This window comes from Oncorhynchus mykiss, chromosome 17 (genome assembly GCF_013265735.2).
Source record: "Oncorhynchus mykiss isolate Arlee chromosome 17, USDA_OmykA_1.1, whole genome shotgun sequence".
Classification (NCBI taxonomy): Eukaryota; Metazoa; Chordata; class Actinopteri; order Salmoniformes; family Salmonidae; genus Oncorhynchus; species Oncorhynchus mykiss.
The window spans coordinates 71,864,336-71,881,319 of record NC_048581.1 but is presented as its reverse complement, the minus strand read 5'-3'; the positions used below and the strand labels follow the sequence as shown (position 1 = coordinate 71,881,319).

General features: G+C 42.0%; 1 protein-coding gene across 2 annotated transcripts in view; it reads left to right on the top strand.

Annotated features, from left to right (window-relative positions):
- Positions 1 to 2,233: 2,233 nt before the first annotated feature.
- suclg2 (succinate-CoA ligase GDP-forming subunit beta) overlaps positions 2,234 to 16,984 on the top strand; it is a 134,157-nt gene continuing 119,406 nt past the window's right edge. For both annotated transcript variants that reach the window (XR_005037061.1, XM_036950574.1), the window contains exon 1: positions 2,234 to 2,361. Coding sequence is in view for 1 of the 2 variants with exons in the window: in XM_036950574.1 (XP_036806469.1) it covers positions 2,278 to 2,361 (84 nt within the window). In the remaining variant the exon portion in view is untranslated. The remainder of the gene's footprint in view (positions 2,362 to 16,984) is intronic.

Genomic DNA, 16,984 nt, shown 5'->3' with positions numbered 1-16,984 from the left:
TACGAGCCTAGTTGGTTTAGCCAAGGAAAAAGTGAGGGACCTTCCCGCAATCCATGATTGGCTGAGATAATGGATGGGCTGGACATGCCAAGAGGTGAGTTCGGATTGGTCTGCCATGTATTACGCTTCTATAACATGAGCTGCTCAGTAGGTGTGAATAATCCTTTCTACCGTGGATTTTATGAAAGATACAGTTGCCATCGAGAACCGTAAAAGTGTTGCTACTGCTCTCAACAACATTGCTGCCCTGAATTTAGCAGGCCCAAGGTTAGTGGGAAACAAAGGTTAGTTTGGAAAAAGTTCTGATGGACTACTTCTGGAGGACGATCGTGACTCTGAAAATGAATCAGACAGTGAGGAAATATCTGACTTAGGTAATAACAGTTTCATTGAACCATACATTGTCGAGTCTTCTGATGACAGTGATGGGGAAGAAACGGTGATCAACAGTGTTGCTGTCACGATAGAAGTTGACAGAATTTTGAAATCAGTGGAATGTCCGGTGGAAGCAGAGTATGAGAAGGAGATGGAGAAAAGTCTGGCATTTGACTGCATCCGTGACAGAGAGGGAAAAAGATCTGATGATTCTTATGGCATTGCACAAGGTCAGTGTGAACCGGAGTAACTTGACACAATGGGTCTAGCAAGCTGTACAAACAAAACGGTAACAACACAGGGTGTCTTACTTAGTTAAAGGGGGACAATCACGGACTACATAAAGAAAATCAGCCATGTAACGGACACCGACGTCTTGCTTCCAGACAAACTAAACACCTTCTTTGCCCGCTTTGACAATAATACAGTGCCACCGACGCACTGCCATCTCTCCCTATCCCAGTCTGCTGTCCCCACATGCTTCAAGATGGCCACCTTTGTTCCTGTACCCAAGAAGGCAAAGGTAACTGAACTGAATGACCATCGCCCCATAGCGCTCACTTCTGTCATCATGAAGTGCTTTGAGAGACAACACTGGGGCCCCACAAGGGTGCGTGATCAGCCCCCTCCTGTACTCTCTGTTCACCCATGACTGCGTGGCCATGCACGCCTCCAACTCAATCAACAAGTTTGCAGACGACACAACAGTAGTAGGCCTGATCACCAACAACAACAATACAGCCTATAGGGAGTGAGGGCACTCGGAGTGTGGTGTCAGGAAAACAACCTCTCACTCAACATCAACAAAACAAAGGAGATGATCGTGGACTTCAGGAAACCGCAGAGGGAGCACCCCCCTATCCACATTGACGGGACAGTAGTGGAGAAGGTGGAAAGCTTTAAGTTCCTCGGTGTACACATCACGGACAAACTGAAATGTGCCACCCAAACAGACAGTGTGGTGAAGAATGCTCAACAGCACCTAAAACTTTTACATATGCACAATCGAGAGCATCCTATCGTGTTGTATCACCACCTGGTACGACAACTGCACCGCTCACAACTGCAAGGCTCCCCAGAGGAAGATGTGGTCTGCACAACGCATCACTGGGGGCAAACTACCTGCCCTCCATTACACCAACAGCACCTGATGTCACAGGAAGGCCAAAAAGAACATCAAGGACAAAAACCACCCGAGCCACTGCCTGTTCACCCTGCAACCACCCAGAAGGCGAGGTCAGTACAGGTGCATCAAAGCTGGGACTGAGAGACTGAAGCTATTTTTCAATCTCAAGGCCGTCAGACTGTTAAATAGCCATCACTAACACAGAGAGGCTACTGCCTACATACAGACCTTGAAATCATTGGCCACTCTAACAAATGGATCACTAGTGACTTTATTAATGCCACTTTAATAATGATGCTGACATAACTTGCATTACTCATCCCATATGCATATACTGCATTTTATACCATCTATTGCATCTTGCCTATGCTGCTCGGTCATTGCTCATCCATATATTTTTGTGTACATATTGTTATTCTATCCCTTTACTTACATTTGTGTGTATTAGGTAGTTGTTGTGGAATTGTTAGATTACTTGTTGATATTGCTACAACTAGAAGCACAACCATTTCGCTAACCATTCTATGTGACCAATAAAATTAGATTTTGCATATCTAAATATTCATATTGTCAATAGCCTAATATGCACTTTTTTCATATATTTTATCGTTGAAATGTTACATTTCTGTTTAACGACTGGTACAGAGGCACAATACATTGCCAAGTCAGGCAGATTGTCGTGGCGAAAATGTAGTTTTATTGTAACGCCCACTTCCGCCAGCCTTCCTATCAGCGGTCAGATTGCGCGCACGCGGTCTTTCTCTTTCCCGGTCAACATGGCGGCATCCATGGCATCACAGGCTGTAGCAAGAGGTTTACGCGGAGCAAGTGCTAAGTACTTATTTCTTGACAAATTCAAGGTACTGACACAATTTAAAATGTTGACAATAGGCTTTTCATTACGCTTTTACTGTCACTGAGAACTCACCAAACTCGCTGCTGTATCCAGAACTGACGGATCAAAATTGAGAAACAGCTCGCTGTTGTAACAGTCCATTATTACCTAACCATCGATGCAATTGAAATGAAATATCTTAAAACGAAACATATTTCCATGGAAGACAACTGTTGTTAGAACACTAAGAGCACTGTCAGTAGACTTTAGTCACGAGCATCATGCATGCATTCTAGCCATTGTTGTACTGCACATAGTGATTTGAGTATCAAGTTTAATTGACAATAGTATAGAACTGCTGAATAATAAGGTTATTTGTGTGGCAGACAGCATTTTATTTGCAAGGTTGACCAACTAAAAATAATTAAATCGAGGTGCCTCAAATGAATTAAACTGTTATGTGATATTGATTGACCTCTGTTTTTCCCTGGGTAACTCACTATTCTACCTTTGACCCCAATTGACTTAAATGCTTCTATAGCGGTTAATAGTAATGTCAGCTTTCAAGATGGGGTAATGGTGCAAAGGTTGTTTCCTATTTGTACTTTAAACAGAATGTATGTAGATAAAGTGTCCCTGTTTGACTGATTGTTGCGAAATATATTTTTTTTCCCCAGTTGCAACTTCAGTCAGGTCACTAGTTTATAATACACTTTGTTAGATGAATCAGAATATTTTTACATTTGGTGGATACGTTTTCTAAGAATACAAAATAGTAACGTGTTAGGCCATGAGATTGCAGAACAGCATGTCAATCAGCACACTAAGGGCAACCAGATTGAAACAAGTTGCATCATATGTACTCAAACTAGCATAGCTTGATAGATTGTCGGTGCCTCTTTTAGCCTAGGCTAGTTGGACTTTTGGAGTCTCCTATGTTGACTTCTCCTTTTGTGCTTTGTGCATCATCACATATGTTTTCAGAGTTATCGCAGTTTGTCAGTGACACTTGGGGATAGAGAGTAACTTGGGAGTGGATGAGGCTTCATGTCTTTGTTTACTATATCCAGACCTCACTAATAGATTCACACAATTACTCCAGCAGTGTTATGTAGTTGTGAGGAATACGTTTTTGAAAGGAGGATGGGCTATTTGTGGCCACAGTTTGAAGGTGGCTGAGTGCGTCATAGGACTATTCCCCTGGGTCACTGCTATCTCCTATTGATAGATACAGAAGGCTATATTGATGTAGCTCAATAAAGGCCTAGTTCTGCAGTCTAATTCTTCTCTCTTCTAATATTAATTGACCTGAAATAGCTGTGTATGTGTTTTTCAAGTAGCCCAGCCTAATTAACCTTACTAAATGATGGAGTCAATTAGCTATCATCAGAGTTTATTGCTAAAGCATCATTGCTGTTATGATCATTGTCATTAGCGTTATTGCCCTTTATCTACAGGTGAGATATATGGGGGGCACAGTTGACCTAATACCTACTTTTACCCACAGTATAGGCTAGCATCTGTCTGAAGCCCCAAACACAGTTACTGAATCACTTACCATCCCACGACTAGGCTAACACTAACAGCACTCTCCTAGCAAGCGTAGTAGACAGACCACCAACATGGGTACTTGCTGCTTGAAAATCTAGTTTGGTATTCTGTGTATAGTGCTAAGTAAGCATATATTTTCATCTCGTTGGTACTGCATAATGAGACACAGCCTAGCTTTAGTAGCTAGGGACTAGCTTAATCTATCAGGAAGAATGCTTGGGATAATGAGAAGGCACACACTGCCAAGTTGTCTTACATTGCACATCTTTATATTTTCTTAAAAGTCAAACATTTTGAAGATGATGCAAGCAACCTTAGTTTCCATGGTGTGTGTGTGATAAATTAGGTATTGGAGAAGGGCAATTCTCTAGTAACAGAGTGATGCTGAGACACTTGAAAATGTATGTCAAACTAAAAACCAATGATTGCAAAGTTAAACAAACCATACAACTCTATGCACAAGAACTACATTTACCAATTTCCACAACATTTTACAAACACATTTAGGCATACTTGAAAAACGGTGCACATGCAAAGTTTGTAACAGAATGATCGTTGGCACTGTCATTCTGTTTTCAAACTTTGCATCTGTAAGGTGAAGTAAATGTGTTTTTGTACAATTTTCTTTGGAAATTGTTAAGGCGTCCTTGTGCATAGTTGTATGGTTTGTTTAACCTTTTCGATTGCATATCATTAGATAGATGATCTCTTGGCAGATCTATTGTGGTATTTTCTGTTTCTCTGGTGTTATTGACAACACCACTATGCCTAACTCTTGATGAAGCAGAGCTCAGCCATTTTCACCCATCTGGGCTAGAATACAATCTGGAGATGTTAAAAATGTCCCTCTGCTTCAGGGGTTAAATCGCCCCCAGCCTCTCCTTGTGTTCAGACTAGAGGTCGAAAGATTAATCGGAATGGCCGATTAATTAGGGCAGATTTCAAGTTTTCATAACAATCGGAAATCTGTATTTTTGGACACCGATTTGGCTGTTTTTTTTTTTTTTACACCTTTTTTTAACTAGGCAAGTCAGTTAAGAACACATTCTTATTTTCAATGACGGCCTAGGAACGGTGGGTTAACTGCCTTGTTCAGGGGCAGGGGATTCAATCTTGCAACCTTATGGTTAACTAGTCCAACGCACCAACCACCTGCCTCTCATTGCACTCCACGAAGAGCCTGCCTGTTATGCGAATGCATTAAGAAGCCAAAGTAAGTTGCTAGCTAGCATTAAACTTATCTTATAAAAAACAATCAATCAATCTTAATCACTAGTTAACTACACATGGTTGATGATATTACTAGTTTATCTAGTGTGTCCTGCGTTGCATATGATCGATGCAACGCAGGGGGTTGATTTACCAAAAGCGCATTTGCGAAAAAAGCACAATCGTTGCACGACTGTACCTAACCATAAACACCAATGCCTTTTTTTTAAATCAATACACAGAAGTATATATTTTTAAACCTGCATATTTAGCTAAAAGAAATCCAGGTTAGCAGGCAATATTAACCAGGTGAAATTGTGTCACTTCTCTTGCGTTCATTGCACGCAGAGTCAGGGTATATGCAACAGTTTGGGCCGCCTGGCATAACATTGAAGGTTGTACAATGTAATAGCAATATTTAGACTAAGGGATGCCACCCTTTAGATAAAATACCGAACGGTTCCGTATTTCACTGAAATTATAAACGTTTTCTTTTCGAAATGATAGTTTCCGGATTCGACCATATTAATGACCAAAGGCTCATATTTCTGTGTGTTATTATGTTATAATTAAGTTTATGATTTGATATTTGATAGAGCAGCCTGACTGAGCGGTGGTAGGCAGCAGCAGGCTCGTCAGCATTCATTCAAATACCGCGTTCCTGCATTTTGCCAGCAGCTCTTCCCTGTGCTTCAAGCATTGAGCTGTTTATGACTTCAAGCCTATCAACTCCCGAGATTAGACTGGTGTAACCGATGTGAAATGGCTAGCTAGTTAGTGGGGTGCACGCTAATAGCGTTTCAAACATCACCCGGTCTGAGACTTGGAGTAGTTGCTCCCCTTGGAAGGGCCGCGGATTTTGTGGAGCGATGGGTAACAATGCTTCGAGGGTGGCTGTTGTCGATGTGTTCCCGGTTCGAGTCCAGGTAGGGGCGAGGAGAGGGACGGAAGCTATACTGTTACACTGGCAATACTAAAGTGCTTATAAGAACATCCAATAGTAAAAGGTATATGAAATACAAATGATATAGAGAGAAATAGTCCTATAAATACTATATTTACTACAACCTAAAAACCTCTTACCTTGGAATACTGAAGTCTCATGTTAAAAGGAACCACCAGCTTTCATATGTTCTCATGTTCTGAGCAAGGAATTTAAATGTTAGCTTTTTTACATGGCACATATTGCACTTTTACTTTCTTCTCCAACACTTTGTTTTTGCTTTATTTAAACCAAATTGAACATGTTTCATTATTTATTTGAGGCTAAATTGATTTTTATTGATGTATTTATTATATTAAGTTAAAATAAGTGTTCATTCAGTGTTGTAATTTTCATTATTACAAATAAATAAAAAGAATCGTCCGATTTAATCGGTAGCGACTTTTTTTTGGTCCTCCAATAATCGGTATCAGCGTCGAAAAATCAAATTCGGTCGACCTCTAGTTCAGACTTCATCTACATGCAATCTGCAGGAGCCTGGACATCTGCCAGCGTTCCAAACAATTGATCGTTTTAGTCTGTGACGGAACACATTGACTTCAGCACCACTTCTCTCCCCCCAGTGGTAAACTCATGCAGAACTTCTAATCTAAGTTTTCTGGCTGCAGCACCTGGTTTTGACACCCTCTCTCGCTCTCTTTTATGAGCCCACTGCCGAAGGGATAAGAGTAACAATCCAGGATGCTGTTGTCTGTGGCACAGTATCAGAGCCCGTGCAGGATGACTGACTGACTGGCAGGTAGTGTCACAATGGAGTCTCATCGGCTATGACAGTTGTCCGCTCCATAGGGAATTACATTTAAGATGATTTGTCAATAACAATGCGCAAGAAATCGCAATATTTCAGATGGATGGTGTATGAGGGAGAGAGAGGGGTAGGGTGTTTTTTTCTCATGAATCAAATCTCCTGAATTCTTGTCTGCACAGTGAGATAATCCTCCAGCTGTTTTTCACTGTCGCCTCACCGTGCTGAATTTGTAAACATTTGCCACGTTCTTTAAGGTGTCACAGCTCTCTGGCCCCGTAGTGCTGCAACCCAGCGTCAGTTTGAGTAGGAAACGGCAGGGAGAAAGGAGCTCAATGAGAGACTGTCCTGAATATTTTAGTGGGGGGGTGGGGACTGCGACGACTGGTTGCTGGAACTTCAAACGCCAGGCGGCTTCCCCATCTGTCTACAGCAAGAACACATTTACATTTCCTCCCAGCGAGGGATACAGTACAGTTAGCTATAACTGGATTTGAATATCATTTCGCCAAGGTTAATAGCCATTTCTGTAGCTCATAAGAGGTGTTTAGGCTTTTTCAATAATTTAGAAGGGCTGCGATCATTCTGAATTTGGCAGCCTGCAAAGCAAGAATGTACGGTAATGAATGAATGCACGCACACATCAACCCAGTCAATTCAGTTATTTTCTACTGATGATAATTAAGTTGGGAGATGCTGGGAAATGGCAGCAGTTAAAATGGAAGGATGAAGAGCAATATTGTAAACACATTTTAAGGTTATAGGCTACTGTAGGGCATTGACCTTGACCTAACCTATGTAACCCAGGTCCTGCACAAATCATTCCAGTGTGAGAGGAGTTCACTTTGACAGATGGAGCATCTACACCTTCCTCCTCACTCTTATCTTCCCTCTAGAACTGACACCTGCAATTATGTGTCCCTATGAAGTATCTTATTAGCTATGATAATGGCTAACTGTCCTATCTGTGGAGACCCAGAGACTTGGGCTTGTTCTCCAGCTAAGCCTGTCTGCAGCTAATTAAGCCCTGTTGTCCCTCACATTGCAGATGAAGCAAATCTCAATGATCTAAATCCATGCTCCACTGCTCCTGCCTCCTCTTCCTTCCCCTCTCTACCACAGCACTGCTCCTGCCTCCTCTTCCTTCCCCTCTTTACCACAGCACTGCTCCTGCCTCCTCTTCCTTCCCCTCTTTACCACAGCACTGCTCCTGCGTCCTCTTCCTTCCCCTCTCTACCACAGCACTGCTCCTGCCTCCTCTTCCTTCCCCTCTCTACCACAACACTGCTCCTGCCCCCTCTTCCTTCCCCTCTTTACCACAGCACTGCTCCTGCCTCCTCTTCCTTCCCCTCTTTACCACAGCACTGCTCCTGCCTCCTCTTCCTTACCCTCTCTACCACAGCACTGCTCCTGCCTCATTTTCCTTCCCCACTTTACCACAGCACTGCTCCTGCCTATCTCTTCCGTCCCCTCTTTACCACAGCACTGCTCCTGCCTCCTCTTCCTTCCCCTCTCTACCACAACACTGCTCCTGCCTCCTCTTCCTTCCCCTCTCTACCACAGCACTGCTCCTGCCTCCTCTTCCTTCCCCTCTTTACCACAGCACTGCTCCTGCCCCCTCTTCCTTCCCCTCTCTACCACAGCACTGCTCTTGCCCCCTCTTCCTTCCCCTCTACCACAGCACTGCTCCTGCCTCCTCTTACTTCCCTTTTCTACCACAGCACTGCTCCTGCCCCCTCTTCCTCCCCGTCTCTACCACAGCACTGCTCCTGCCCCCTCTTCCTTCCCCTCTCTACCACAGCACTGCTCCTGCCTCCTCTCTACCACCGCACTGTTCCCATCCCAAACAGGCTGACGTCATGGTTTGCGCCTAATGGAGCCTCCTCCAAATGTCCTCTAACTCCCCTAATGGCCGGGACATAACCTTGACTTCCTCTACAGCTCTAGAAGAGGGTAGGAGGCAAGGATGAGGAAGTGCGAGAGAATCACCACTGTCCTATCAGTTTTGGCTTAAAGCAGGAACACTTCCCTGAGAATTTCAAATGGTTTCCATCATCACCCTATTGGAGGGGTGTATGTGTGTGTGTCTGTCAACACCTATAATTAGTCCATTAATTTGAAGACTGTCTTTTTTTCTGAATAAATCCTGATCTGAATTAGGCTCCTAATGCTTCATCGTGCATGATATTACTACATGGTTGGTTTTATGTGGGGATTTACAGATTATTCACATTGGCCTGTTTATGCTGCAAATTCAAATCATTCTGCCTTTCTGCTTTCCATTTCCTTAAGTGTAGGGTATGCGTTGTTGTCGTCACTGCTAACTAGCATGCAGTGGCTATCTAATTGCAATACAGCTCATCTTTATGAGTCAGAACTAATAGCAAACTGCCTCCTCATTAACTGGAAAACATTTAACTACAATCAGGACACGCAGTGATTTTATAACAAGTCAGTGCAGTGTCTACCCACGTTTCGGGCTCTGCTCTTGTAAATGGATCAGGATTCCAATCCCCTTTAACTCTACCCGGATGGTTAGCTAAACGGAGGCAAAGGGCCCGAGTTCAAAACCTGAATAGGAACCAATCAATTACGTACAATTGGCAAACTGGCAATGTGTTAATTTCTTAAACATTTTGATAATGCCCCTTAGGAGAATTCCAGTTAATTAACTCGGAGGCCATCCGTTGGTGCTAATTAGCCAGAGTAATTTCAAAGGGTTAGGGCCTGGCCATGACTAGTAATGAGGATTTTAACCCTGGGAGACGTCTGGGGACGCCACTGTATTAGAAGAGATTCAGAGCTGTATACACATCCTCTGTAAGCTGTCTGGCTGGCTCTATATCCGGTTCAGAAGAGGAGAGAGAGAGACTAGCATGATATAGTACAACTTTTTCAGGTGTTTTTGTTTAACAAAGATTTAAAAACATGAATCACTATGCACTTTTTGTGTAGCATGTAGAGCTGGTGTTGAACAAAGTAATGTGGCTGAAGGCAGAGTTGTACATTTCGGTGAGACCTCCTTCAGTGGACATGAATGGAAACATTAAATCAAAATCCTGTTCTCTAAAGACCATTTAGTTGCAAGATGTCCTTCTCACACCTCTCATTAGGTGTTGTGTTTTGGCTATAGCCTACTGTACTGGATAACTAGGCCATCTCTTCCCTTCACCCTAAAATATTGTCATTTAGGAGACCTTGAAAATGTTAATAATTTCAAAGTGTATTTGTTTTTTTAAATAAAGCCTTGACTAGACTCCCATAAGCTTCTCTTCCTATTCCCAAAGCTATGCCGGATCCATACAGATTTGCTCATGAACATGTTTGTTAAAAAAATGTGTATTCCCTTGTGGTTGAAAGCAGCTGCGTTTTTTTGTTTTCTGCAAGGGCTCTTATCAGAATCAATCCCCTATCGACATATTGAGTTATTCGGTCTCTGTGCTCCTAATGGAGGGGCACTATGTCCAGCCTCTGAGACATGCTAATGATGATAGCCTTCCCTGAGAGGGTTAGAGGACAGGGCCATTGAAGGGCCATGTTCATTCTTCTTTTCTGCTTTAATGCAGCCGTTGGCCCTTAATGGAGCATGCCAGAGGCTTTTTTTTATTCATACATCAAAAAGTTAAACATAACCACTCCATGAAATAATACCTCTAGATTTTGCATCTGAAGAGTGTCTGAGTGAGGATGTTGGCCTCTGTCCAGGTGTCCTGATAAAGCATTGATTTTCCTCTCTGCCGTTTGCACGGGCTCTTCACCCCATCCATCAACAGAGTTCTGTTCTAGAAATGTCCTGCTGTGTTGTGTGTCTGGGAGCGTTCAGTTCATGTAGGATTTCCCTCCCCTCAATCAAAGCATGGCCTAAAATAGGGAAATAGCTTAGGCCTAGCCTACTTAATGAGATGTAGCCTACTTGACAAGGCCTTAAGGCCATTTTGTGGATTAGACAGTGATGTGAGCCATCAGGGGAGTGCTCCTGTTCTATGTAGTAGGCCTAAAATATACACAGAATATACTAAACATTAGGAACACCTTCCTCATATTGAGTTGCACTCAGCATGGACTCTACAAGGTGTCTCAAGTGTTCTACAGGGATGCTGGCCCATGTTGACTCAAATGCTTCCCCTAGTTGTGTGAAGTTGGCTGGATGTCCTTTGGATGGTGGACCATTCTTGATACACACGGGAAACTGTTGAGTGTGAAAAACCCAGCAGCGTTGCAGTTGTTGACCCAAACCTGTGTGCCTGGCACTTACTACCATACCCCATTTAAAGGCAGTTAAATATTTTGTCGTGCCCATTCACCCTCTGAATGACACTCATACACAATACCTGTCTCAAGGCTTGACCATCTTTATTTTACCGGTCTCCTCCCCTTCATCTACACTGATTGTAGTGGATTTAAGTGACACCAATAAGGGATCATAGTTTGCACCTGGTCAGTCTGACATGGAAAGAGCTGGTGGTGTTAATGTTTAAACTCAGTGTACAGTACTGTATCTCTTATGGCAGGTGTACCCAATTACTCATGCGTGTTTCTGTGTTAGCCTGAATTGGACTAGCTTGCCCTACAGTGTGATGAGGCTGACTCAGAATAGGTCTCCTGCTAGCAACATCCTCCTTTCTACGTAATGATACTTCTGCATGACATTGTTCCTAGCTCACAAAAAAACAGAGTTTGCTAAACTGCTGTCATTTTGTACCACTTGAAAGTCAGAGCTGAGGGTGCTTCTGAGTCTGCTGAATGCCATATGCCAGTTCTGAGGTAGGAGCAGTGTGCTTGCTGCCCTGGCTCTGTCCTTTTACGCCACTCCTTGGTGGAGCATCTGCGACACTGCACAATTTAATGCAGCTGCTGCCACAGCACTGTCCTCTGCTCTCTGCCTTTGTATGGGGACAGACAGGAACTCTGTGTGCTTTACAGAGAGGAGCCGTATGGACCGCTGCAACACATGCTTCACTCAGCACATTTGGGTGCTTTATGCATTTGTTTTTGGTTAATTATATTCATTTTTGAATGTCAGTTTATTTGAATGACTTTGGTAACTTACAGTATGCCTTGTTGCATTTTTCCCCTTGTTGTTGTGGCAAAATGACGAGCATAGGGCCTAGGCCCATATTATATTCATTCCCTTTTAGGCTTTATATTCAGGTCATTTGATTGGCTGTTTGATGGTCGAGGATCAACTATTGATGTTCTAGTAGTCAAAAGATTGTAAAAAACAAAACAAAAAAAAGACTGAAAAACAAGTTCTAGCCTGTATATTGGGGTAGGCTATGAGCTTAAAGTAAAAATGGCTCATCTCTATCTTGAAGTGCTTTGCTCTGACATTTTGTGATCACTGGCTGAATGTCAAGATTTTAGCTGTAAGCCTGCTGAAAGAAAAAATCTCCCTCACAGAATATTCTTTACTTTTATTGGTACTTTTTGCTATCGCTTGAACTTGGTGGCCAGATCTTTGGCTGTACAATTTCTCATACTTTGGTGTGAAGACCAATGTTGATGGTCAGACAGGGACAGTGTTTGATAAAGATACCTGCAGGGTGGAATTATTTTGTTACGTAGTTTTTCCACAAGAGATTATCCTAAACCTAATTGATCTAATACCTCCAGCATAAAATAAAACAACAAAACAGAAGAAGCCCTATAGGCTATGTTAATGGAGACCTGTGAAGTGTCTAGTCACTGCCCGGCTATAGCCTATTGAGTAAAGACTGAGAGGAGAGAGCACTAAATGTGTTCACTGATGCATACCCTCTGAGGTGAACTCTCTCAAGATCTAATTTCCAGTGACAGTTATAGCCTTTCGTGTTTTATGGCTCTACCGCTCAGGAACATGTCCTTTTTTCACTTTCACAATAAATGAGACCATGGCCATGTCTGAATACCCATACTAGCGTACTGCATACTATTTACTCATCACACGTACCGTTTAGTGAAAAGTGTGCCACAGCCGCAACTCAGCAGTGGCTCCTGATTGTCTGAGTGTGGGTGGATCTTTCCAAATTCAACAGACATGCATCCCATTAACCAGCCTGATAATAGCTCATTTCCATATTGAGAAATGTCTTTAAACTCTGAATAGAATAGGAATGAATTTATAGGCCTACTCAGGCTGGTTATAGGCAGACTATCGCATACAAGCTATACCATAGCCCATCTATCCTATATGAAAAGGACTTACTTCCATTTCATCATATTTATTAGTGAAACCAAAATTAACTAACATACTCTACCAGTTAAAGCTTGAACACACCTACTCATTTGAGGGTTTTTCTTTATTTGTACTATTTTCTACATTGTAGAATAATAGTGAAGACATCAAAACGATGACATAACACGTATGGAATTATGTAGTAAACAAAAGTGTTAAACACATTTATTTGAGATTCTTCAAAGTAGCCAGCCTTTGCCTTGACAGCTTTGCACACTCTTGGCATTCTCTCAACAAGCTTCAGGAGGTAGTCACTTGGAATGTTGTTCAATTAACCTAAAAGTTAATTTGTGGAATTCCTTTCCTCCTTCATGCGTTTGAGCCAATCAGTTGTGTTGTGACAAGGTAGGGTTGGTATACAGAAGATAGTCCTATTTGGTAAAAGACCAAGTTCATATTATGGCAAGAAATGCTCAAATAAGCAAAAAGAAACAACAATCCATTGTTACTTTAAAACATGAAGGTGAGTCGCAAAAACCATCAAGTGCTATTATGATGAAACTGGCTCTCATTAGGACTGCCGCAGGAATTGAAGACCCAGAGTTACCTCTGCTGCAAAGGATAAGTTCATTAGAGTTACCAGCCTCAGATTGCAGCCCAAATAAATGCTTCGCCGAGTTCAAGTAACAGACACATCTCAACATCAACTGTTCAGAGGAGACAGCTTGAATCAGGCCTTCATGGTCAAATTTCTGCAAAGAAACCACTACTGAAGGACATCGATATTAAATAGAGACTTGCTTGGGTCAAGAAGCACAAGCAATGGACATTAGACTGGTGGAAATCTGTCCTTTGGTCTGATGAGTCCAAATGTGAGATTTTTGGTTTCAACCGCCATGTCTTTGCGAGACGCAGAGTAGGTGAACGGATGATCTCTGCATGTGTAGTTCCCACCGTAAAGCATGTAGGAGTTGTGATGGTGTGGGGGTGCTTGCTGGTGACACTATCAGTGATTTATTTAGATTTCAAGGCACACTTAACCAGCATGTCTACCACAGCTTTCTGCAGTGATACGCCATCCCATCTGGTTTGTGCTTAGTGGGACTATAATTTGTTTTTCAACAGGACAATGTCCCAACACCTCCCAGGCTGTGTAAGGGCTATTTGAGGAAAGCGGTGGAGTGCTACATAAATGACCTGACCATGTGGCAACTACTTCAATAATTTCTCATGAAGTTGGTTGAGAGAATGCCAATACTGTGCAAAGCTGTCATCAAGGCAAAGGTTGGCTACTTTGAAGAATCTAAAATATATTTTTTATTTGTTTAACACTTTTTTGGTTACCACATGATTCCATATGTGTTATTTCATAGTTTTAATGTCTTCACTTTTAATATACAATATAAAAAAATGTAAGAAAATCCTTGAATGAGTAGGTGTGTCCCAACTTTTGACTGGTACTGTATATAAATTCAATCAAATATCCTATTAGACACCAAAACTTATCAAATGTTCAAATCAAAAAGCTATTACACAGAAAAACGTGGACAGTCGGTTGCATCACAAATTCAGAACATTCTGGACAGTAGCATAATAAACTAAAGTACTGATCATTGGGAACTAGATCAGAATGCCTGGTAAGGCTTGAACAAATAAATAAAATAATAGCCTGCAAAACTAAAACAATCCATATGTTCAAATCAAAAGGCGTGATTAAGATGACATCAATAACGCAGCATTATCCCAAGTCCCCGGTGCCGACACATTAAGAAATCAAAAGATGGTGATTTAGTTTAAAAGCTCTGCCGAAGGCCAAGAGAACAATGAGCAAGGCAGTTAACCTACAGTTCCCCGGGCGCCGAAGCCATGGATGTCGATTATGGCAGCCCCCTGCACCGCTCTGATTCAGTTGGGTTGGGAGAAATGCGGAAGACACATTTCAGCTGAATGTATTCAGTTGTACAATTAACTAGGTACCCGCCTTTCCCAATAAATACTTTTCAGTGATCAAACTGAAATCCACTGAGTATAAAAAATACTTCTCTTTTCAAAGATGTAGCCTACGATGCATTACTTTAAGCACAACAAAACTAATTAGCCTACATTGGTCCACAATGCAGAAGCTTTTGCATCTACCCAATTAAGTAACCTAGTTTCTTCCAATGCATTGTGGAAACGTGTGCATTGAATTCTACAAGATGAAGAGCTGAACCCGTCCTTTAAACCGTACTTGTTTTTCGAAATGTCCCATACCATTAAACATAGAAAAATGTCATACTGAGAATGTGTCACGCGTGAGTGATTGCATTGTTTCCCCGCTATTTTTACATTTCGGTAGCACATTCTCCATATCTAATTGATTTGCTGTTGTCAAAATCAAAATTAGTATGACATCTGGGCATTTAAAGTATACTTAGCATACTCAAACTGCCTACTATTTAGGATGCTAGTATGGCTATTCGGGCATGGCCCTTCTCCCCTAGCACCCTTTTTTCCTCTCTAGTTTCTCTCTCTCTGTCTCTCTCCCATTTTCTCATACTCTCTGCTTCAGTGGGTAGAGGTTGGATGTGAGTGTGTGGATGTGTTTTTGGCCCTAAGTATGACTTGCCTTTGCCTGATATATAGCAGTATATAGGACTGTGTGTCAGTTTGTATATATTTAATAGCGCCTGGTAGGTTGTCTCGAGCACTGATGAAGATAATTACTGTAGAGCGAGTGTCTCTGGGGAGGGCAGCCTCCTGCAAGTAAATCCTCCACTCACTTCTCTCTCTCCTGGGGCAGGCCTACAACACAAGCACGACTCACTCCCCTACTACCACCCTACATGATTTAGCCTACACATGACTTGGCAGTGACTTGACTTTGACTTGGCAGTGACTTGACTTTGACTTGGCAGTGACTTGTCTTTGACTTGGCAGTGATCTAACTTTGACTTGGCAGTGATCTAACTTTGACTTGGCAGTGATCTAACTGACTTGGCAGTGACTTAACTTTGACTTGGCAGTGACTTGTCTTTGACTTGGCAGTGATCTAACTTTGACTTGGCAGTGATCTAACTTTGACTTGGCAGTGATCTAACTTTGACTTGGCAGTGATCTAACTGACTTGGCAGTGACTTAACTTTGACTTGGCAGTGACTTAACTTTGACTTGGCAGTGACTTAACCTTGACTTGGCAGTGATCTAACTTTGACTTGGCAGTGATCTAACTTTGACTTGGCAGTGATCTAACTTTGACTTGGCAGTGATCTAACTTTGACTTGGCAGTGACTTAACCTTGACTTGGCAGCATTTTACTACCAAAGTCAAACAGGAAATTAAATAGAATGAAAGGGAATCCTGCAAAGCTCAAACATATGTGCCAGAGAATATCCTACTTTCAAAGAGAATAGGAATGGCAAGCATATAAACGCTCTCACGCTGTGTTGTCACAATACCAGTATTTCGATACTAAGACGTAAGGAAACAAAGGAAGCAGAACATGAAGCGGAGTACATTTCTTGAGGAAAACAGTCCTAATGTTGGAAAGAACAGTCACATTTGTTTTATTTTGCAAGCTATAGCAGAATATTTTACTTAAGTAAGTTTTAAAGGACCATAGAGCTCAGTCTGCTTCGTGTTTTCTTTTTTTGCCATGGAAAATCTGGTATTGTAGTATCGCGATACTGGTATTGCAACAACACTGTTAATGCTGGTGCCTCAGCATTTCAAATGTTGACACTAGCATTTCCTGTCACAAATTAAACACTAATCATTAGTGATTAGGCTTGGGTGATACCCCGGTATACAGTATAAATGGTATATTTCAAAATATAGAAGGTATGATTTTTGATACCGTAACAACAACAAAAAGCTGAAGCTGCGCCCTTTGTGTGCATTCGGTAATACCATATACCCGGAACGGTACAGAAACATTAGGACGGTATCTGCATTCCTCCCAACCCTATTTATGATTGGTGAAAATAATCGATAGTTATATATCGTGA